Source organism: Notamacropus eugenii, chromosome 5, assembly GCF_028372415.1.
Source record: "Notamacropus eugenii isolate mMacEug1 chromosome 5, mMacEug1.pri_v2, whole genome shotgun sequence".
Lineage (NCBI taxonomy): Eukaryota > Metazoa > Chordata > Mammalia > Diprotodontia > Macropodidae > Notamacropus > Notamacropus eugenii.
The window spans coordinates 26,717,836-26,741,540 of NC_092876.1; the positions used below are offsets into that span (position 1 = coordinate 26,717,836).

General features: G+C 45.8%; 1 protein-coding gene across 1 annotated transcript; it reads left to right on the forward strand.

The window, feature by feature from the left end:
• The first annotated feature begins 1,950 nt into the window (after positions 1–1,950).
• LOC140503742 (cell adhesion molecule CEACAM4-like) lies at positions 1,951–23,705 on the forward strand. Its single transcript, XM_072607976.1, has 8 exons — positions 1,951–2,171; positions 3,120–3,477; positions 8,514–8,530; positions 18,826–18,940; positions 19,509–19,558; positions 20,981–21,030; positions 23,146–23,220; positions 23,432–23,705. The coding sequence occupies exons 1-8, from the start codon at positions 2,108–2,110 to the stop codon at positions 23,516–23,518; spliced, it is 816 nt and encodes a 271-aa protein (XP_072464077.1). The 5' UTR covers positions 1,951–2,107; the 3' UTR covers positions 23,519–23,705.

A 23,705-nucleotide genomic window follows, 5' to 3' on the forward strand; every position in this document is an offset into this window, starting at 1 on the left:
GAGGTCAGAGAATACACAGAATTGAGGCTTAGACTCACAGAGCAGAGGGAAGAGGAAATAGAGGGACTCACCACAAAGTTACTCTTGAAGACTCTGCAATATATGGCTCCATACTCCCGAGACCCAAAGGCCCTGTCCAACCAGGATACTCCTAGAAGCCCCCTATGTAGATGGAGCAGGGAGCTGTGTTCTCCCCCAGAGTTACACGTTTCAAGACTTTCCTGGCTTCTGCCTGAGGCAGAGGAAGATGGAATGCTGGAGGGCTTGCATTTGCTTCCCACCTTTCCTATTTCCTCTCTCTGGGACCCTGGGCAGGTCACTCACTACCCCTTTGAGTCATTTTCTCCAACTGTCAAATCCATAACCTTGTGATTTCATCTTCCCTTCGTGGGAGAGGGAATGTCATTGCATCTGGCCCCTTCACCCAGAATTCTTCCTCCTGTCATCCAAACCTCACTGATCACATCAGCTTAATGGACTGAAACTTGGATGCCTGGTTCCCACTTGTTCCCTCTGTGACAAGGGGCTACTCACTGGACCACTCTGAGTGTCAGTAGGGAAAATATTGGCTGAGCTTGCAGACCCACAAGCCTATTTGACAAGAACTAGTCTTTAACTGCTTACGAGAAATGTCTTTTACTGAGTGTTTCTTCCTCTATTGGGCCCAAGCTCCAGAAGTGGGTGGGGGCATAGGAAGTCTTCTCTTGTTTCTCCAGTATGGAGCTCAGTGCCTGGGCTTAATATTTGAGGGAATCCTGTGAGATGGTGTCTCCCTCCTCCTCCCCACCCTGGCTTCCTTCAAGTCCCAGCCAAAATCCCATCTTCCAGGACAAGTCTTTCCTGAGCCTCACCTCTCCTCCCCCCAGGGCTAGGGCCTTCCCTCTGAGATGTTCCTCAATTTGTCCTCAATTGATCTTACTTGTACAGACTCCATTAGACTGGGAGAGCAGGGACTTTTACCTTCCTTTGCATCCCCAGAGATGAGCACATGGCCAGGCACTTAGGAGAAGCCTACAATGTGTTTATTGACTGAATAACCTAAGCAAAGGCCCCTTGAGTCCCCAGCCCTCCCCCATTCTCCACATTTCACGTCAGCTCCATCCCTGGCTATCTTGGCTCCAGGTCCTGTGCCCTTCCAATTCCCTCCTCCCAAAGGTGACTGGTGGTCCTCCTTTATTGTGCCAAAGGCTCTGCCCACATGGTCTCATTTCATTCTCACAGCAAGCGTGGGAGATAGATGCAAGTATTATCATTCCCATTGCACAGTTGAGGAAACTGAGGCATGTAAAGTTTAAGTAATTTGCCCAGGGTCATAAAGCTACTTAGTATCTGAGGCTAGATTTGAACTGTCCTCTTCTTGGCTCCAGATCTAGCCCTTCTCTCAACTGAACCAGCCAGCAAGGGAAAGGGTTGGGAAGGGAGTATTGCTGGGAGTCAGAGAAGAGTGTGGGGAGAGGAAGATGCCCCTTATCTGCTCCTACTATGGGGAAGGCACCTCTAGTCTGCATTATCCCCTATTCCCACTCGCCAGCTCTGTTGGACCCTCCCAGAAGCCACAGTGAAATCCCTGAGGAAAGGCCAGGGCACTCTGGCCTGGTCTGAGAGAGGAGGAGACACTCAGCAGTCTGGGTCCTAAAGGCCCCCAGTAGGGACCAGGCACATTCATTGCCCCTGCTCACCACTCTCTGTGCACATTCTCTACTTCAGGAGGGAAATAAGGAGTAAGGGTCAAGTGTCAACACAACTGGACAGAACTACTTCTCCATGGACAGTGGGAGGGATCTGTGCAGGGAAGGGCTCCCTGGGAAAGGCAGGAAACTGCAGCAGCTGGGAGCAAAAGGAAGAAGAGGGAGGAGAAAGTTAGAGGCCAAGTCCCTGCCCTGTGGGGCCCATGTGATCCTGGCAAATAGAAGAGCTCCAGCCCTGAAGAGAGAGACCTCAGTCCTCTAGGGAAGGAGCAGACAGAGCAGACATCACTCTGGGCTGCACACGGAGACACTCCAGAATCTGCATATAAGCTCTGTAAAGGAAGACACAGCTCAGGAGGGGAAGGCAGAGATTCCTGGAAAGGAGAGAAGTGGTCACACACAGTGTACATCAGAGACCGATGGAGAGTCCCTCACAAGCTCCCTATAGTGGGGGCAGCCCCTTGAAGGGGCTCCTGCTTACAGGTGAGACACTAGCTCTCCTGGGGCATAGGGGAGAGAGGGAGCTTGGTGGATTCTGACCCGGGCATAGACAAGTGAATCAACACAAGGACAGGAGGCAGGAGATCAGTCCTGGGGGGTCTGTCCCAGAAGCAGTCTCTGCACACTTGCCCAGGGGAGTCTTCCCTGACCCAGGGGCAGAGGAGGGTGCAACAACTCACCACCATCAGTCCACATCCCTGACAATGAGGGCAACATCCAGCCTCAGAGCTAGTAATCTGAGCAGAGGCTCAGAGAGGCTTTACAGTCAGAAGACAGCTAGGTGGGCATTCCCACTCTGATGTTTACTAGCTATGGGACCATGGACAGGTCATTTACCCCTCTCAGTTTGTGTCTACCTGGAACACCACGTTCCTCCCAGTGCTCCTTGGGAGCTACACTGTCAGCCTTAAAATAAACCCAGGGCTTAGTGGGAAAGGCCCTCCCTGGGTTTGGACCAGAAGATCTGGGTTCAAATGCTGTTTTGCTATTTCCTTTTTAATATCGGTCATCTGTGGTGCTTTATCTGGGCCTCAGTTTCCTTAATTGTAAATTAAGGGTGTTTGATTCAGGAATCTCTAAGGTCTTCTCCAGGTCTAAGATCTGCTTTCTATCCTTAACCACAACACTTTATTGATTCATTTCTAACTTCAGTATCTGACTGACCATACCAGCACATTCTTTCTGAATCAAGTCTATGGAGGGAGCCAACATTGGTTACAGAGCAAACTTTCAGGTCCTCTTCAGAGACTGGGACTGACAGATTGATGCAGAGGCACATGAATCCCCTTCAAACACATCCCATTGTGCCCCTAGCACACCCTGGGGCAGGATTAGCAGCCCCCACCCCTATGTTGGGGACAGCTCAATAACCTGAGACCCTCAGGAGGGCAGGGGACCCTGCTGACCTCTACCTCCTTCCTCCCCTCTTAGCCTCCATCCTCAGCTGCTGGATCCAGCCAACATCTGCCCAAAGTGCTTCTGTCACTGTTGTGCCAAACCCACCCTATGGGACAGTGGGCAGCAGTGTCATCTTGGAGATCCAGGGGATCTCGGAGCAACCTTCTAGCTACACTTGGCACAAAAGGACAGTAGGCAACCAGATTGCTTTCTACCGTGTTTTTGATGGACATCTGACAACCTCAGATAGTCGGCTGAACGTGTTCTCCAGTGGTTCCCTGCTCATCTCCAACCTCTGCCTCAATGACACTAATAACTACACTGTACAATTTTATAACAGCACAACTGCCCACATAGAATCAGCACAAGGATATCTGGTCGTGTATGGTAAGTGCTGCCCTTCCCATGGGCCCACATCATCCCTCCAGTCTCCTCCCTCAGACTGTGTTGAGAGCCCTCTCCTAATCTCCTTGCTCAGGGAGCAGGGAGAATGCAAAATATGAACCACCCCCACATAAAGTAGACCAAAGAGATAAGAACCCCTCAAACCCAGACCTGCTTGCTTATAGGTCACAGGGAGCACAGGAGAGTTCAGAGGTCTCCATCTATTGAGACCCTAGGCAATCAGTATTTGGAAGGGAACTTCCTTTTTCCTCCCAGCTTTCCAAGGCCTTTATGTGAAGCTAGGAGAGGCTGCTGAGGCCTCAGGAGGGGGCACCTGGCCACTCCAGTTGTGCCTGAGGCAGGAAACCTGAAGTTCACCTGCCCCAAGATAGTTAAAAGTCCATGAGGCAGGGGGAGCTTTGCTGGGGGTGGGGACAGCCACAACACACCCTTTCCACCTGTGCCCAGCAGACCTAGAACCCAGACTCCCCACTCCCCAAGAGCCAGAAGTCTGACTGCCTGGGTGCCCAGGACCACCTGGATGCCTGTTCATCCTGAGGTTCCCAGGGCTGGGAGGGGATCCCAGAGGGAAGATACTTGTATCTCCTCCATGTTCTAGAGAAAAAGCCAAGACAGGGGACCCAGGCTTCCCTGAAGGGGTAGGCTGGTACAGAGGGTCACAGGTCCTGCTGGGGTCTCAGCTGGAGGAGGAGAAGAGAAATTCAATGTGGGCAGCAAAGAGGCCATCTCGGGGTCCCAACTGGGATGACTTTTCCAACAAGAAGGGATTTCCAGGTGGGGAATGGTCAACAAGAGCTACCATTCATATAGTGCCTGGAGGTGGGAAATATCCTCTATGTATCATACTTCATTGGATTCTCTCAAAGACCCTGCAGTGTTGGTGCTGTTTGTATAAATGAGGAAAATGATCCTGAGAGAGACAGAGTGACTAGGCCAGAGTCACACAGCTAGTCTGTAGCTGGGGCAAGATTGATTTCAGGCCTTCCTGACCCCCTGCAGACCATTCCATCCATTGAATGATGTAGATGCCTCCTACCATGGAGGGTTACCTGAGGAGAGAGTAACCTCCCCAGCACTGGGAATATTCAAGCAGAGATTAGATGACCATTTGCCAGGGATGTTTGAGTGGGGATCCCTCATCAGGCCCACGTTGGACAAGATGACCTCTGAGGCTCAGAAGCAAAGACTCCCAGAGGCTTCTGGGAGATTTCTGGCTCTGAAATGCTGTGGTCTCTGGGGGAGGGGTGACAGTCCAGCACATCCAGGGCCTTGTTCCAGGGTGTGCCTTCTGGAAATGGTCCTAGGCATCTGTCTGTGGCAAGATGTATTCAGTGGTTGCAGGTGAGAGGCAGGAGCCACTGTTAGGGCAGGGCCCTCCTGGTTATCTCCAGAGGTCTTCCTTTCCCTCAGCAAGTGGGCAGAGGACATTGTGGGAGGAAGGATCTCAAAGTCATTATTCCATTGAGTGGCAAGCATTTATTAGGCACCTACTGCATGCAGCTATAGATATAGGGCATAAAAAAATAAGTCAAGGAGCACACTGTCTATTGAGAAAACATGGAAACATGGATGTGGAATAAACATGAGGGGAATCAGTCCTGGACTGATGATTTCGTGGGGGAGGTAACCCCTCTGCCAGGGCAGGCTGGCACCTTGTCTCCAATTCTGGTCTTAGAGAGTTCTCTTGGGCACTAAGGCAGGAATTGACTTCTCCTGTATTAAGCAGGTGATGTGACTGAGGCAAAACTTGAACCCAGGTCCCCTTGGCCCCCAGGTAGGCCCTCTAGTTAAATACAAGGTCATTAGGAAGGGAGGGCACTGGCAGACAATGGCATCAGGAAAGGTTTCCTGGAAAACATCCTGCCAGAGTAAGGGAGAGGCAGGGCAAGAGGAGAGCATCCCAGGCTGGGGGGCATGGCTCCCCTCTAGCAGAGGACACTATAGCAGTTGGGATCTGAGAAGGAAGCTCAGCTCATTGGACTCTCTGAGAAGCCTGGGAGAAAACAGGGCACCAAGAAGACCCAAGGGTAGGAGCTGAGACAAGGAACTTGTGTGGAACCAAGACTTCAGAGTCTTCTCCAACCTGAAGGCAGCAGAAGATTGGGCCCTGACCCAGACAGAAGGTTAGCTGGGCTCTCCCAAGGCTTCCAGCTTCTTCTAGAGGTGTAGAGTCAAGGAAAGAAGTGAGCTCTAGACCTGGGATCAGAAAATCTGGCTTCAAAGCCAGAATTTACCGTGTGTCCTCAGATGAGTCACCTGAGCTCTATGACTCTCCATTACCTCATCTGTAAAATGGGGATACTGCTTCTCCTACTCAATCCTGGCCAATGAGTGAATTGGGCAGCTAGGTGGCCCAGTGTTGGACCTGGGGTAAAGGGCTCTAGGATAATTTGATGAGAGGTTGTCAGCTGAAGCAGGGGACATGAGGAAAGGCTTCTTGGAGGAGATAGAAAGTGAACTGAGGCTGGCAGAAGACAGTTTCTACAGGGATCCTGTAGAATGTAGGGGGTGGGGGTGATGGTAGGTGAATAAGGGAGAAAGGATCCCAAGACTCTAGTAAATTCTCTGTCAGGTGTGCTTTGTGATGGAAGTCAAGTGTGCTGGAACATTGAGATTCTAAAGAGGAGTGGTGTGAAATGCCATTGGGAAGAGGCTGTGCTGACCTGAGCCATCCAGGGTGGAGAAATAGAGAACATCTGGAGGAACTTGCTTCTCCCCACCCCCACCCCCCCACTCTCTGCAGTGATGCCCTGAGACCAGAAGGGCTCATGTCAGACATTGGCTTCAGGTTTTGTTTCTGGACTGCTCTGTTGTCTTTGGGAGCACGAGGTCTCTGGGCTGCTGGGATTCCTTCTTTTCTCCTGGTGCTCATGTTTCTGAACAGACCCTGACCCTTGAGGAATTGGCTCCATCCTCTAGCCTCCTCCCTTCTCATTGGCCATCCCTTCCAATGCTTCCTGGGCATCTCGTTGGCCACACTCACTGCTCTGGGTCATAGGGGCAGGGAGTGTGCATGATGAGTGAGCTCCTCAGACCACTATCACTGTCCCTCCTCTGCTCTAACATAAAGCTGTCCTTAGGCTGCTCAGAGCTGGCCGTTTGACCAAGGAGAGCCCCTAGAGCTGTATAAGCCTCAGGAACGAGCTAGTTCAGGTCTGAGTTACTGGGGACTCTGGCTGTGCTTTCTTCCTGGAATAATTCTAGGACTGCTTTTAAAAAAAATTCATTTCATCATGTGCAAGACACAGGGCAGTGTGGTATAAAAAACAATGCTTTCAGACATTGGAAAACCTGAGATCGGATGCTACTCACTTCTGTAGCAATGGGCTGTTCTCTGAAGGTCTGAGCCTTGAGTAATTTCCTAGAGGGGAAAGAGGGCTGAGCCTGCAGTCAGAGGCCCTGGGTTCAAATCCAGATCTGCTGCTTGCTAGCTGTTTGGTCACAGACAAGGCACAATGTGGGAGCTCAATTTTCTCCACTAACAACAAGGGCTGATTTAGGTTGATACCTAGATCAGGATTCTTGGACTTCAGGAGATCCATAAATGTGGACGGGAAAAACTCACGGCTTTCTTTTCACTAACTTTTGGTTTTCTTTATATTCCTTTGTATTTCATTCTGTGAGTTGAGAATCATGACTCTGAGACAGATCCATAGGCTTTCTCAGACAGACTGCCCAAGGGACCCATGAGATAAAGAAGGTGGAGGGTCAACAGTCCTGATGATCACTGAGGTCCCTGCCAGATCAGAATCTGTTACCCTATAGGGATTTTAATCATGGTCCAAGGCTTGAAGGTGGCAGAGCTTGGGGCACATCTCATAGGCAGACAGTCATCGAGTTTGTTCACAGGATTTAACATGGGTGTAAGAGTAGGATGAGATAAGGCTACAGAGGAAGGATGGCTGAAGGGAGTACAGAGGCCTGAACAGCAGGTAAAGGAGTTCAACCCTGAGATGTAGGTAATAGTGAGACCCCAACGGTCCTTGAGGAGAGGAGTGACAAGAACAGATCTATGTACAATTCCCTTTGTTTTCACAGTGGTGTGATGGGTGCATTGGAGGGGCACAAAGAAAGGCAGAGAAACCAGTCATGCAGGGATGATAGAATTCTCCATTTAGCTCTGGAAAAGGATATCAGAAATCCTTTAATGTAACCCTCTCCGTTTACAAACAAAGAGACTGAGTCCTGGAGAGAGGAAGAGACTTGGCCAAGGTCCCATAGAGGAAGGATTTGAATCCAGGACCCTCTGACCCTGAATCCAGTACTTTCTCCTTTGTCCTATAGTGTGTCATGGGCTCTGTCTTGTCTCCAAGTGGCCTGTGTCCTACTTCCCTCTCTCTCCATGATGCATCCCCCTTAGCTCCTGTCACACCAGTAGAGACCATGACCTCCAAACCTCGTTCTACCTCATCTTCCTCCAGCTAAGTCCACATACTAGGACCCTCCTCGTTACAAAAGGTGACAGCTTGCATCTATGAAACACCTTATGTCTTACAAAGAGCTTTACATGGATGGTCTCATCCCCCAACAACTGAGAGGTGAGCACTATTATCCCATTTTACAGACAAGGAGCCTAAGGCACAGATGAGTTAAAGGACTTGCTAGTAAGTCATATCCCTGAGTCATTTGACCTCAGGTCTTTCTTAAGTCTAACACTCTGCACTATGCCATGTCAGGTATAAGATCCATAAGGGCTGCCAAGACACCCTCTAAAAAGCCTACTATGACCTTATTTCCCAGGAGAATCCTCACTGCCCTGCATGTCCTCATGGCACATCAGAAATGGCTAGCTGGCCTCAGCCTTGTCAGCTCCTTGGCCAATCCCACTCACCCTTACAACATACAAGGCTCTCCCAGTATCTTTGCAAGAGATGAGACACACTCTCCTTCACCTTAAACCTCTGAACAGGGACCAAGGGCGGTAGCGGGAATTACCAAAACGAGGGAGAAAGAAGGTCAGAAAAATGCAAATATCCCTAACTTTTTCCTCTTTGGAAACCAATCCTTAGATAGCTGAGGAAGGATGACCCAAGGAGGGAGTCTGGTGAGTCTGCTGAATTTGCCCCAGGGCTTGTTCTGAGACACACACCTTTCTCAGTGGTCAGGCTGACCTGCCTACTACAGAGAAGTCAAGGACAAGGAAAGGCCAGTATCTGGGCCCTGCTTGGGGCATGAAGGTTCTTCTTCCTAGTGTAACAAAAGGATATCTGAGCCTGAGGGGACGTTGAAGAAAATCACATTCAACATTCTCATGGGGTAGGAGAATAAACTCCTGAGGAAAGGGAGTGTCCAGAGCAGAGAATCCAAGGATATTCTGTAAATGGGGATTAACTTCCCCTATGGGCAAGACACAGTCCTACGCACAGGGGATACCATTATGCCTTAGACCCCTGGATTAAAACCAGGTCTCTTGATTTCCAGCCCAGGACTCCATTCTGCATGTGGCTGTTAGCTGATCTATTCCCAATCCCTCCCTTTCCTTTGGAGTTAAGGTGATGCCTCTAGCTTGTCCTCTGACCTTCACCAATACCTCATCAATGTGTCGACATGACTCTGGCTTCTTGAAGTCCAGGCCAAGAGAGCATAAACTTTCCCAGGTCCTGCCAAGCTAGAAAGGCCTCAAGTACAGCCAAGGTAATGGCCATGGGAGCCTGTCATCTCTGGACCAGACTCTCATACTGGAAACATTCAACTCCAGGGGCTTGGGATTGAGGTGAATATGGTTGTCAGCCACAGCAACTCAAGATGTTTCAGCCCTCCTAAGGCCTGAAAAAGCCATGACCTGCATCACAGAAAGCAGTCCATGCCAATGAGATCCCAGGTTCTTGGCCTTATCTTCCAAGACCTCCTTCTTTGTCAAGGTCATAAGGAGGTACTTCTAAACCAGATGTTTGGTTGGAAGGGCAAGAAAAGGAAGCAAATCATCATGCTCTGTCTATTTTCTGCACAGGACTACTATCCAAGCCTACCATCATCAACACTAACATGGCCCCAGTGTAGAACAAGGACACTGTCTTCTTGACATGCCAGTATGACAGTCAAGATGTCACAGGCCTGGTTTGGTTCATAAACCAAAGCCCCCCAGCTGGCGATAGGATAGTGCTGTCCCCAGATAACAGGACACTCACTATAATCGATGTCACAGGGGAAGACCAAGGACCCTATGAGTGTGAAATCTGGAACCCAGTTAATAGAAATAGGAGTGAACCATTCACCCTGAATATTACTTGTGAGTAAACTCTCTTTTTATGTGGTTCATGCTCGTAGTCTGGTGTTGTGTTCCGAGAGGTCAGACTCATTCAGTCACTTGCCTGAGTGCTGAAGATCAGATCTTTGAGGTTCCTACCTCTCTTGAGTTTAGGGGGCCCACATTGGCCATGATGCTTTCCCACCTATGATGGAGCTGGGCCAGCCATGGTGCTAAGCTAGGGAAAGCTTTAAGACCTTCCAAGTTAAAGGATCTCAGGTTGAAACCTGAAAAGTGGAGGATGAGCTGTGAATGTCCAGGTCCAAGGAGGGTCAGAGAGACACAATGGTCCCTGGTGATGGGTTACAAAACAGGAAATTCCACTTCTGTCTGCCTTTATCTCAATATGGACTCATTCTCCTTTCTCCAGATGGCCCAGATACCCCCATGATTGTCCCCAGAGACTCTAATTACCCTGTAGGGGCAACTCTTGAGTTGTCCTGTTCTGCTGATTCTAACCCACCTGCCCAGGACACTTGGCTTTTCAATGGAGTTGAGAGGACATCCACACCCCAGCTCTCTATTCCTGATGTGTCTCTGAATGACACTGGAACCTATACCTGTATTGCATCTAATTCAGTCACTGGCCTGTCTAGCAGCAAAGACATCAATGTCACAATCTCTGGTGAGTAGATGGACCTGGTCCTCAGCTTTGTGTTGGGTTCTCCCCTTCCCTGGCATGAAAGAAAAAAAGGTTAGTGGCATTCTGCCCCCTGGGTCCCTTGGCACTACATGTTGTGGTGGAACAAGCTCTGAGCTCAGAATCATGAAACTTGGGCTGGAAACCTGACTCTGTCATCTACCTGTGCACCCAGGTGTCCTGTCTCCATTCTGAGCCTTTGTTTCTTCCTCTGGAAGGCTGGATAGTCCTTTATTGCCCATAGCACAGGATTCAGTGGTAGAGAAAGCCCTTTTTACATTTTAAGCACAAAAAGCATGTGAGTCATTGTTGTCATTCTCCTCCTCCTTCTCATTTCCATTCTCTTCTGTCCCAGGGGCACACCTCTTATTCTCCCCCAACTTCTAGGGCCACAGCTTCAATGACTGTCCCTGGATCCTGTGGTCTTCTTCAGTCTATCTCATTTGTTGCTATGGGCCTGCATGGGGGTCTTGGTTGGAATGTAAGCTCTGATCCTGTAATAGGACTGGTTCTGATCCCCTTTTATTTTTTTTTATTTTTTATTTTTTTAATTAAACTTATTTATTTAAGTTTTAACATTCATTTTCACAAAATTTTGGGTTACAAATTTTCTCCCCTTTTATCCCCTCCCCCCCCAAGCACCAAGCATTCTAATTGCCCCTATGACCAATCTGCTCTCTCTTCTATCGTCCCTCTCTGCCCTTGTCTCCGTCTTCTCTTTTGTCCTGTAGGGCCAGATAGCTTTCTATACCCCTTTACCTGTATTTCTTATTTCCTAGTGGCAAGAACATTACTCGACAGTTGATCCTAACACTTTGAGTTCCAACTTCTTTACCTCCCTCCCTCTCCACCCCTTCCCTTTGGAAGGCAAGCAATTCAATATAGGCCAAGTCTGTGTAGTTTTGCAAATGACTTCCATGATAGTTGTGTTGTATAAGACTAACTATATTTCCCTCCATCCTATCCTGTCCCCCATTACTTCTATTCTCTTTTGATCCTATCCCTCTCCATGAGTGTCGACCTCGAATTGCACTCTCCTCCCCATACCCTCCCTTCTATCATCCCCCCCACCCTGCTTATCCCCTTATCCCCCACTTTCCTGTATTGTAAGATAGGTTTTCATACCAAAATGAGTGTGCATTTTATTCTTTCCTTTAGTGGAATGTGATGAGAGTAGACTTCATGTTTTTCTCTCACCTCCCCTCTTTATCCCTCCACTAATGAGTCTTTTGCTTGTCTCTTTTATGAGAGATAATTTGCCCGATTCAATTTCTCCCTTTCTCCTCCCAATATATTTCTCTCTCACTGCTTGATTTCATTTTTTTTTAAGATATGATCCCATCCTCTTCAATTCACTCTGTGCACTCTGTCTCTGTGTGTGTGTGCGTGTATGCGTGTGTGTGTGTAATCCCACCCAGTACCCAGATACTGAAAAGTTTCAGGAGTTACAAATATTGTCTTTCCATGTAGGAATGTAAACAGTTCAACTTTAGTAAGTCCCTTATGACTTCTCTTTGCTGTTCACCTTTTCATGGTTCTCTTCATTCTTGTGTTTGAAAGTCAAATTTTCTTTTCAACTCTGGTCTTTTCATCAAGAATGCTTGAAAATCCTCTATTTCCTTGAAAGACCATTTTTCCCCTGAAGTATTGTACTCAGTTTTGCTGGGTAGGTGATTCTTGGTTTTAGTCCTAGTTCCTTTGACTTCTGGAATGTCCTATTCCATGCCCTTTGATCCCTTAATGTAGAGGCTGCTAGATCTTGTGTTATCCTGATTGTATTTCCACAATACTTGAATTGTTTCTTTCTAGCTGCTTGCAATATTTTCTCCTTGACCTGGGACCTCTGGAATTTGGCCACAATGTTCCTAGGAATTTCTCTTTTTGGATCTCTTTCAGGCGGTATTCTGTGGATTCCTTGAATATTTATTTTGCCCTCTGGTTCTAGAATCTCAGGGCAGTTTTCCTTGATAATTTCATGAAAGATGATGTCTAGGCTCTTCTTTTGATCACGGCTTTCAGGTAGTCTCATAATTTTTAAATGGTCTCTCCTGAATCTATTTTCCAGGTCAGTTGTTTTTCCAATGAGATATTTCACATTATCTTCCATTTTTCCATTCTTCTCTCTTTGTTCTGTGATATCTTGCTTTCTCAGAAAGTCATTAGCCTCCATCTGTGCCATTCTAATTTTGAAAGAACTATTTTCTTCAGTGAGCTTTTGAATCTCCTTTTCCATTTGGCTAATTCTGCTCTTTGAAAGCATTCTTCTCTTCATTGGCTTCTTGAACCTCTTTTGCCAATTGAGGTAGCCTATTTTTCAAGGTGTTATTTTCTTCAACATTTTTTTGGGTCTCCTTTAGCAGGGAGCTGATCTGCTGTTCATGCTTTGACTTCATGTCTCTCATTTCTCTTCCCAGCTTTTCCTCCACCTCTCTAACTTGATTTTCAAAATTCTTTTTGAGCTCTCCCATGGCCTGAGCCCAATGGGTGGGCTGGGACACAGAAGCCTTGACTTCTGTGTCTTTGCCTGATGGTAAGCATTGTTCTTCCTCATCAGAAAGGAAGGGAGGAAATGCCTATTCACCAAGAAGGTAACCTTATATAGTCTTATTTCTTTTCCCTTTTCTGGGCATGTTCCCAGCCAGTGACTTGACCTCTGAATATTCTCCTCATACCCATCTCACCTCCTGATCCTCCCAGCAGTGTTTGGGGACTGAGATTCAAATGCTGCTTCCAGCCTCGGGGCTTTGGGCGGGGGCAGGGCTGCTATTCAGTGTGAGATTAAGTTTAGGTGCTCAGGTCGGGGCAGGGCCGCCTCTCAGGCTCAGTTCCCTCAGGGGGTTTATGCACAGACCTTCAACAATGGATCCAGGCTCCTGCCTGCTTGGGGAGCCCTGGTCTGCCGCTGCCTCTCAGCTTCTGCCTCCCGAGGGGGCCTGAGTTATGGGGGCACCCCACTCCCCTCTTGACCCACCAAAGAGACTCTTTCACCGACCCCTGTCACCTGTGGGTGGAGAGACTTGTGCAGCCACTGGAGATCCCGTCCCTGAAGCCTGCTCAGATCTGTTCCTCTAGGTGCGTGATGGACCTTTTGCGAGAGGTTTGCAGGTCCCTCTGGAACAGAAATCTCCTTCGCTCCACTGTTCTGTGGCCTCACTGCTCCAGAATTCGCCGTGAGTTACTTTATACAGATGTTCTATGGATTGTGGGTTCGGAGCTATGTGTATGTGCGTCTTTCTACTCCGCCATCTTGGCTCCGCCACCCCAATCCCCTTTTGAAGGGAAATTCAGAAGATGGGAAGGGGAATTTCAACTTTTTCTTCTTTCACATGAACGAGACTCAACTCTGCATGTATGTGTTACTTCTTTGTGGCATGCAGTATCATGCAGAGACATGCCTGGGCTCTTATCCAGGTAAAGAGTAAATAGGTAAATAGCCTTATCATCAGGTGCCTGGGTCTGGAATCTCAAGACTGCCAAAGTTCCCTGCTCTGGTACCTCACCTGGCACTCCATATGTGCTCTGTGGACAGTGGCTTCTGGGTTAGTATTGTGTCTCACTCACATGTACAGATGACAGGCCCTCTGCATTCTGATTCACACTGGTGTGTAGCAGATCCCTAGAGAGTTCATCTGTGGTGAACTTTTCACCACAGTTTCCTTTTCTTTCTCAGCCCTGTTAAGAGCTCTTTCAAAATTCATGGAGTTTTGTTTTGTACAAACCCACAGCTTCCTGCCCCTGTATTTGTTGTGTGGGAAGGAGATAAGTCTGGGGCAGGTGGAATAGAGAGCAGGATAAAGAGGTAGCATTGCGGGTTGGGGATCTGACCCTGGGAAAGTCAGATGGAAGCAGGATATGCCTTGGAGGAAGGATGACTCTTCTTGGCCTAAATCTGTATAGAAGGATCCCTGAGGCCCACATATTGACTTACTTTTTGAATGTAATATTAATTTCGCATTATTATATTTTTACCTTGTTAAATATTTCCCAATTGTATTTCAGTCTGGTTCACACTTTACTCAAGAATACTGCAGATGTGCATTTGATGCCTGTGGCTTAAATTTACCTTTTTTTCTTAATTTAATTTTTTTTAATTAACCCAAATCTTTTTCTCTTCCTTCTACTTCTTGCCTACCCCACTAAAGAAAAAGAAAATCCTTGTGACAGATATGGACATTCAAGCAAAATGAATTGTCATATTGGCTATACCCCCAAAATTTCCCTACCAGTGTATACCCTGGGTCCATCACCTGCTCTAAGTAGGAAGTGAGGAGCTTATTTCATTGTGTGCCTTTGAGAATCCTGATTGGTCATTTCATTGATTAGAGTCTTGAGTCTTTCAAAATACTTTGCCTTTATTGTAATTACTGTATAAATTGTTATCTTGGTTCAAGTCACTTAATTCTGAATCAATTCCTAAAAATCTTCTGAGGTTTCCATTCTTGACCTTGTGCTAGTAGATGTTCTTATCAATGACTTGGGTCAAATGAGATAACATATGTAAGGAGTTATGTGTTCTAATAATTATACAGACTGAAAGCATAATTTTAGATGTAATAGATTTAATAAAGAAGAAAAAGCTGAAAGGAAAGTGACTATATGTATGGACCAATTAGAATCCAGAAACATCTCAACAAGCTGGTCTGGTGAATGAAATGTGATCAGTTGAAAATTGTTGGAGATCCTTGTTAGGTCCTGTCCTTGGTTTCAAAAAGTCAAAAGCATAAACAACCATTGGTCCAGATGGGGAAATTACTGTTCACCAAACCATAGGAAAAACAGGTAAAGTAAATAAGGATAGTTGACTTAGACAAGAGGAGATTGGGGGCAGACAGGATAGCTGACTTTTGAATGCAGTGTTAGATTGCTTAAAAAGAGACTGAGTTCTCATGAAACATGGAATCATCACATAAACACAGAAACCAATGATGAGACAGCTGGTCATCTGAAAAAGACCTGGAGGGGCTGAGTGGACCACAAGCTTATACTTCCTTCAGTGAGGTGACAAGACAGCTACAAAACCTACTATAATTAAAGCATGTTCACTTCCAAGAATAAGGAGATAACTGTCCGTCCAGACAATGCAATGGCACTCAGAGTATTGTATTTGGTTCTAGATGACACAGTTTACAAAGGACTTTGAGACATTGCAGAGTGTCCAGAGTAAGGCAACCAGGTTGGTGAAGGGTCTGGTGTTCATATGATTGGTGGGCCAGTTGAGGGAACTTAGGTTAGTGTGGGGAAGAGAAGGCTTGGGGGAGACACGTGAAAGCAATTTGCTGAACTCTTCCAGGGAAGGAGAATTAGATGTGTTCCATCTGACCTCAGTGGGCATAGCCAGGAGAACACAAAGGCAAATGGAGAGAGGGCACAATGGCCTCAAACGTCCCATACAACTGGACATTCTGGGCTTCAGTGGAAAACTCCCCAATAGACAGAGCTGTCCCAAAGTAAATGGTTTCCTCAAGAGTTGGTAGGTTCAAAGGAAATTGTACCTGTAAAGCACTTAGCACACTGTTGAGCACATACAGTAGTCACTTAATAAAGGCTTCTTCCCTTCCCCTTCCTTCCTTTCCTCCTCTTTGGTGGCTGGACTAACATCTGTCAGATAGAATGTACTAAAGATTCTGTTTCAAGCACAATAGTCACGTTGATGATGATCAGCAAAGTTCCATCAACTCTAAAATCACATGGTTGTGTCTCCAAGTCTTTATGTAGCTATCAAGCAGAAATGGGACTTGTTTTGTTGTACTTGAACCCATAGGAAAGAAGTAAGAGGAGTGGATCAAGGGTGCAGGGAGGTAGAATCAGGCTAATTCTCAGAGCAAACATTATAATGATTAGAGCAGTCCAAAATGGGGATGGATTGTCTTAGCAGACAGAAGGCTTTTCTTCAATAGAGGTGTCCAAAGACTCAACTGGATTGGGCTCAATGACCCTTTTTTCCAAATCTGGAGATAACTTGGGATTTTCTGAATACAAAAGATAGAATATGAGGCCTGACAATGGTGTGGAAAAGATTCAGGGACTGGTTGGACTAAAACCTAGCTTGATCTGGGGTTTCAAAAATAAGAACATGCTGTCTGGAGCCAGAGAAATAGTGCTCCTTCTGGGCTCTAAGAGGGAAAGGTCCCTCTGGGAACAAATACTATGTTCAGTTCTGGGCACCTCAAGTAAATATGGGCATGGACAAGACCCCAGTCATGAAGCTTATCTTCAATGTCTCATTAAGGAAGAAAGGTGACCCTGAGTTCTCATATGCAAGGTATGGCAGAAGAGACTCCAAGGAGGCCCGTATGTGCATCGTCAAAGGACTGGCCTTTGCCAAATGACAGGGGTGCATCACTCCAAGCTTGGCCACAGAATTAGAACGAACCAAACAGAAATTAATGAACCCATGAAACAACAAGAAATATTAAAAACAAAGTTCAAATATGAGAAAAGGAAGAGAAAAGAGAAGAAGAGGAAGAAGAAGGAGGAGAAGGATGAGAAGAAGAGGAAAATAAAAGGTACCTCAAAACAAAAAAAAAAATACCAGAAAAATATATTTAGGAAAAATCTGAAATACCCAACTAAAAAAATGGTTTGCCCATCTCATTTTAAGAAATCATGAAAAAAAACTGTCCAAAAGTTGGAGAACCAAAAGGAAGAGTGAAAAAAGAAAAAATTCTCCATCTGAAAAAAATCCTAAGTGAAATTTCCAGGAACACGGTAGCCAAAATTCAGAGCTTACTGGTTGAAGAATAATAAAATACTATAAATATCTAAAAGGAAAGTATTCAAGTACCAAGGAGTCACAGAAAGGATCATGCAAAGTTCAGTAGAGTTCAAATGAAAGGTTTGGAGAAAAATCTATTATGCTTCACCTGAACTTCAAAAACCATAGTAGTAATCATGATCTCAGATAGCCAAGAGCAAAAATGGACTTTATTTAAAAACATTAAGCAGAGAAACTGAATTATGCTAAAAGGTAACACAGAAAAATGAATATGAATACAACAATGAATTTGCACCAAGTTGCATAACATCTAAATACTTAAAGGAAAAGCTAACATGATAGATCTCTGGTGATTATTGAAGAAGAGAAATGAATATACACATATGTATATATATATGTACATATATATGTATATTTCTCACCTAAGTGTGGCACATTTACAAAAACTGACCAAACGATAAGGCATTAAACCTCACAAATGAACACAAAAAATTATATGTCTTATACTGATCAAAATACCATAAAAATTCTGTAAAAAAAAGAACCTAGGAAGAAAAATTGAAAATGACCAACTAAATTATAGACCTAATCCTAAAGAACTGGTTGATCAAGGACTGTTTTGTCATTTTCCTCTTGTCCACAGTAAGTGATCTTATTTTCATTACCAAACCTTGGCCCATCTGTTAGCAGAAGGTCATTATTATCATCACTGACAATATACAGAGCACTTGAAATACAAAGGTAAGAGACATGAATTGCAAATAAACTAGAGGCAGGAAGACCAGTAAGATGGCCATTGAAAAAATTCAGATGGAAAATGACGGGGGCCTAAATTTGGTCAGGGTAGTGAGAAGGGGGAGAAATGTAAGGTCACAGGATGTAAAGGTGGAGTGAGTATTACAGTGAGATCATCTAGTGTACACTGCATTATTTTATGATTGGGAAATCAATATCCAGAGACGAGAAAGAATATGACCAAGATTCAACAGAGAGCAAGTGACAGGGTCAGGATTCTGGATCTCCAGATTCCAAACCCCAAGCTCTTTCTGTTCCAATGCACTGCCTTTCAAGGATAAATGTGAGAGACTCATTTAAAGGTTTTTGAAGAGAAAAGTGACATCATTAGGATGGAATTTAAGGAAGATTATATTTAGACGGGTAAAAAGGATGAATGGAGTGAGAAACCAGAGGCAGGAACACTGATCAGAAAATTTTGCCATTATCTGGAAAAGAAGAGATTGGGGGTCTGGAATAGAAGTTGAGAGGAGGAAATAGATGGGAGAGATGCTGTCCAAGCAGAATCAACACAAACAGCCATAACATTAGGAAGAATATCATACCTACTGATCAGATGTGAGGTTTTCAGGAGAGAGAAGGCCAAAGATGTTTGTCAGTTTGAAGCTGGGTGACTGGGAGGTTAGTGGCACCATCAACAGAAACAGAGAAGGGAAATAGACACAATGTGGGGAGGAAATCATGAGTTAAGAAATTGGACATGTGGAGTTTGATGCGTTTGCCCAAAGTTCTGGTGTTTCCAGATCTTTGCCAGACACCCTACAATGTGATCTTGTCAAGGAGATACCCAGGCTCAGAGGAACAAAGGTCAAGCTGGCTTCCTTGATAAACAAGCACTTATTAAGTATTTCCAGAGTGCCAGGCACTGAGCACAAGTGCTAGGCTCAGAAACACTCAAGGCTCTTTTTCTCTTCTCTGTCCATAACAGAAACAGTAGGTAATGGTTCCTCTCTCTCTGGAGGGACCATGGCTGGCATGGTGATTGGAGTCCTGGCTGGAGTGGCACTCACTGGGGCCCTCATCTATTTCCTGTTCTTCAGAAAGACTGGAAGGTAAAATAATGCTTCCAATGGTTTCCATCCCTCCGACTCTGTCTCAATACCAGCATGGTTTTCTGCATCTTCTATCCCCTTTTATACCTGATCTACCTCCCTTTCCAAACTCTTACTTTTCAGTACTAATTCCCCTTGGTAGCTTACTTCCCTGGGCTTACATTTTATCTTATCTCTCACACTTGATTACCTCCTGGAAACAGGTGTTCACTTTCCCATTGGGGTGGAAACCAGACATAACCATTTTTCCAAATGCTCAAAGGGACTGATGTCCAAGAAGAACCAGAGGGAAAGAATAGAAGGGGCTGCAGAGAGAAAGGAGATATTTACTACTCAAAACCTAGGGAGAGAACAAGTGAGGGAAAAGGCCACCGAGGCAGATCCAGACTGCATGGACAAGCTGAGTAGGAGATTAACACCACCTGTAGGTGAAGAAACTAACAGTGCAGAGGTTAAGCCTGAGAATAACCAAAGACAAGCCTTGACTGATCCAATGATCCCTTCCAGCTCAGGGAAATCGTTTACTTAGCTTGTGAGTGTGAGTCCTTCATGTGTGTTCTTTCTTAAGGGTCAGCAAACAGCCCCTTTCGGAGAAGAACTCTTCAACACCCAAACATGGTAAGTGAAAACACCAACCAATGAAACCAGTGCCATTATTGGCCTTGGAAGGTATGGCTCCAACCACAGTCCCCTTTCTTTCAAGGAGAACCTATGAGTTGTCCTAATGAGAGCTACCTCCCTTTGTTTCTTTTTGATAAGAAGATCATGAAGCCTCAGACAATATAACTCTGAGAAGAGTCCTCCATTAAATTCATTTTAAACAGTATTTATTAACATGTGCCCTCATTTGGCACTGTCAAAGTCCTTCAAATTTAGAGAAGTAAGAGTTAAGTTGCTCTTTGTGCAGGACCTAGGGATGGTGACATTCAGCACTGGCCACTCCCTTTTCTACTTCTCTGCTCACATTCTGACTGAGCTTAATACCTGTGGGACCCTGGGGGCAATGTCTCTATGCCACACTCTCATGTATGGAGAGAGAGCTGGAGTAGCCAACCTCCATGATCACTTCTACATCAACATCTCTGCTTCTAAATCACTGCTCAAAAGCAAACTGACTTTTCAGCACAAATTAGTCATTGTGTGTTGTTTTATTTTCAACATGGGCTAGCAGTGTCCAAAAACTCATCCCTAAGTGACTGATAATTTACTGAGCATGAGGCTCAGTGAGAGAAGCCCTTCCACAACAGAGGAACCTTCCAGAGCTGTGATACTGGGGGCACAGGCTTTGGCACCTCTGGGTAGCCTCCTTGCCTTGATGAATCACCACAGCCAGGTTTTGTGATTAAAATAAAACCTCCTTTAACCTCACTGAGCTTATATTCTCTGGAAGTTTCTCTGTTCTGTCCATCGAGACAGATTTATAGATGAGAGGAGGTGACAGACAAGGCCCATCTAGAGTCAGACTCTAGAAGTCCAGCTCTTAGAATCAAAGACCTGGAACTCTGAACAAATCTGAATGTGTACATCCCACCGGGAAATCTTAGAAGCCTAGAAGTTCAGAACCCTAGATGAAGGAGATCCAGGAATTCCTTCACTGGGCATTTTCTCATTGTGTCCCCTATTCCTGGAAAGTTCTCCCTCCTCCTCTTCACCTCCAGGCTTCCTTAGAGTGCCAGCTAAGATCACAGCTTCCATAAGAAGCCTCTCCTCATTCCCATCAATTCCAGTGCCTTCCTTCTCTTGATTATCTCTCCCATATATCTTCTTTGCACACAGTTCAGAAGTTGCCTCATGTTTTAGACTATAATCTCCTTGAGGGCAGGGATTGTCTTCTGCTCTTCTTTGTTTGCTCAATGCTTAGCACAGCACCTGCCACAAGACAGGAACTACATGAATGACCCTCTGTGAGGGAGGAGGAGAGAAAGGAGTGCCCTCTTCATCTGCTTGGAGAGTAAGGCTGGCGAGAAGAGTCAATCCTTCACAGAATCCAGGCTCAGGATACCCCAATCAAATCTTCTTTCTGGGTTTCTCTCCCTCCAGGTAAGGACACCATCCTGTATGAAAACACTGTTTTCCCAAAGGGCTCAACTGTTCAGCACAGGTAGGGACAGAAGAAGGTCTCCTTCACTCACTTCCAGCACTTTGGGGTGTCTGTCAGGGAATGGGAAGGGACCCCTTTCTGCTGATCTGGAGATTCTTCTGTCATGTGTCTTAGGATTTTAATGTTCCTGAGAGATTGCAGGATCACTAGAGCATGCTGATGAGATATGGAGCGTCTGAAGGGGGCTGAAAAGAATGTAGACATTCCCTAGCCTTGTGAAGAGATCTGGTTAGGGACCAGCCTGGAGAAGAGAAGACTTTGAGAGAGAATGTGGTGGCAAATGGGGACCTGATAACTCTTTGGAGGCATGACATGTGGGGGAGCGATTAGATTGACTCTCCTTGGTCCCATAGGGCACAATATGGAGCAAAGAGGTCCCTAGAGAGGTCAATTGAGGCTGGATGTCAGGAAGTCTTGGTAGAAATGAGATGCCAAGTGTTCTTTCCCCACCATCCCCATCTATCCTCCCAAACATGATAATGGTCTAGTTCAAGACATCATCAACTCAACCAGACTACTGCAACCACTTGCACATTGGTGTCCCAAGTTCCAGGGTCTCCCCTCTCCTCCACACAGGAGGCACAGGTTTGACCATGTCCCTTCCTAAATCCAGAAGGTTCAGTGGCTCCCTATTTCCAGGGAAAGAAATTATAACTCCTCCTAGTTAATTTATTTTTGTCCACTTGCTGAGTTTATTGATGTAGGGAACTCTCATTTTCAATGTTCTTAGGCAGTCTATAATCTTAGAGATCGGCTAGTCATTGAAACCATAAGGGACTTGACCCAGTGCTTAAGACCAATTTCTGTCAGAGGCTAGATCTGAAATCTGCTCCTGTTGATTTCCCAGACAAGTGTTTATCTACTGGTCCCTGCTCCTTGGATGGATCTAAGGTCACTGTTTCCACATTTGTTACACTTTATTGTCCTTCCTCCACTCAAACGTTCAATCTAATCAGCCCCTCTGTTGTTCCAAGGACACCACCTTCCGCCTGCCCTCTCTGGGCTTCTGTCTAGGCAATGTCCCATTCCTGAAAAGTGCTCCCTCCTCACCTCCTTCCCATGGAATTCTGACCCTCCTGCCTATTCTTCTCAAGTGCCAACCTCAACAGGAGCCTGCCCTGCTTCTCTTTTGACATTCTTCTCTATATGTTTAGCACCTGATTGGGTCTTTACTAATGGTTCCTTCCTAATAGAATATTAGCTCCTTGACTGCAAGACTGTGTCAGTCTTCTCTGTTCATCCCATGTTGTTAGAATGAATGAATAAAAAATTCAGTCATTCAAGGAATGATTCTTACTCAGTGTTGACTGTGTGAGAAACGTTCTGCCAAGTGAGGACTTTACTAATACATGTAAAGGTGCTCATTGTCCAGAGTGAGATTATGATGAAATCACAGGAAATTCCACATATTGAAAGCTGGTTGTCAGATATGGACATTTTGCTTGTGGAAATTACTGGGATGGTAAATGGAATCAGAAGTGAGGCCAGAGTGGATGTGATTATGGTTCCAGAACAGGAATGCAGTAGAGAAGGGAGGATTAGAGTGGGGGTGTCCAGGCTAGGAGTTCTAGACCTGAAAGAGTCAATTACTGGAAAGACTTATTTTGTGGATGAATGATAACCACTGGTGAGCAGCAGTCTGGGAAATCATTCATGGCTAGAGCAATAGGGCTTAGATTGTAGGCTGCTGCTGATGCAACCATGACTTAGGACAGAGAGTTATTTTTATAGCAGGAATTCCAGGAAGGAGAAGAATGAGCCTTCCTAGGATTTATGGCACAATATGTGGCACAGTGGGCACTAAATAAGTGTTTGTTGATAGGATGCAGGTGGAATGGGCTAACAGTGACATGGTATCCTCCTCCACACTGGGAGTATCCAAGAAAGGCTGGATGACCACTTGTCACAGGAGCTGTAGTGGACATTGATATTAGGGTCTAGGTCAAACTAGATGTTCTCTGAGGTCCCTTCTAATTCAGGGGATCCATGACCATAACATCTCTAAGACTCCATCTGATTTTCACATGTCATAAGGTTCCTTCTACATGAGGCATTCTCTGTCCTAAATTCTTTTCCAATTCTGACTTTTGTAGACTTTTACTAGCTGTTGTTTCCCCCTCCACAGGGCCTGAGTTCCTCTCCTGTTTTTCCAGAAATCCTGTCTGAGAGTTCCTATCAGGTATGTGCACAAGGAGGGGCTGGGTCTCTCTCAGGAACCAAGGGAGAGGTCAAAATTCTGGTTGAGGAAGGACATCTTGTTGTTGATGGGAGAAGGAACAGAACAGGGCCAGAATGGAGGGAAGTGGAGGCAAGGTTTGGGGAGGGAAGTGTCCTCCTCTTCCCAACTTCTGTTCTGGGATGTCAGTGACTTCTGTTCTCTCTGTCTGCAGGCATTGGACAGAACCCAAGTGGATGCTTATGACAAGATCAATCCCTGGAAGAGTTGTCAAATCCAAGGAAGAAGGAAAAGTCCTTAGGGTGTTGTGACAGCCTTTCTGTTTCCCTTCCTTAAGGAGGGTTCAGTTGAATCTCTCTAAGATCCCTGGCACCAAAGATTTTTAATATCTCAAGACCATGGAATCCAAGAATCTTAGAATCTTTGTTGTTGTTCAAGCATTTCAGTCATGTCCTACCCTTCTTTAACCCATTTGTGGTTTTCGTTTT

Coding starts and splice junctions, on each gene's coding strand:
- LOC140503742 (XM_072607976.1), top strand. CDS start 2,108: ATGGAGAGTCCCTCACAAGCTCCCTATAGTGGGGGCAGCCCCTTGAAG. Junction 18,941..19,508: donor TTCTTCAGAAAGACTGGAAG/GTAAAATAATGC, acceptor TTCTTTCTTAAG/GGTCAGCAAACAGCCCCTTT. Junction 21,031..23,145: donor TTTTCCCAAAGGGCTCAACT/GTTCAGCACAGG, acceptor GACTTTTACTAG/CTGTTGTTTCCCCCTCCACA.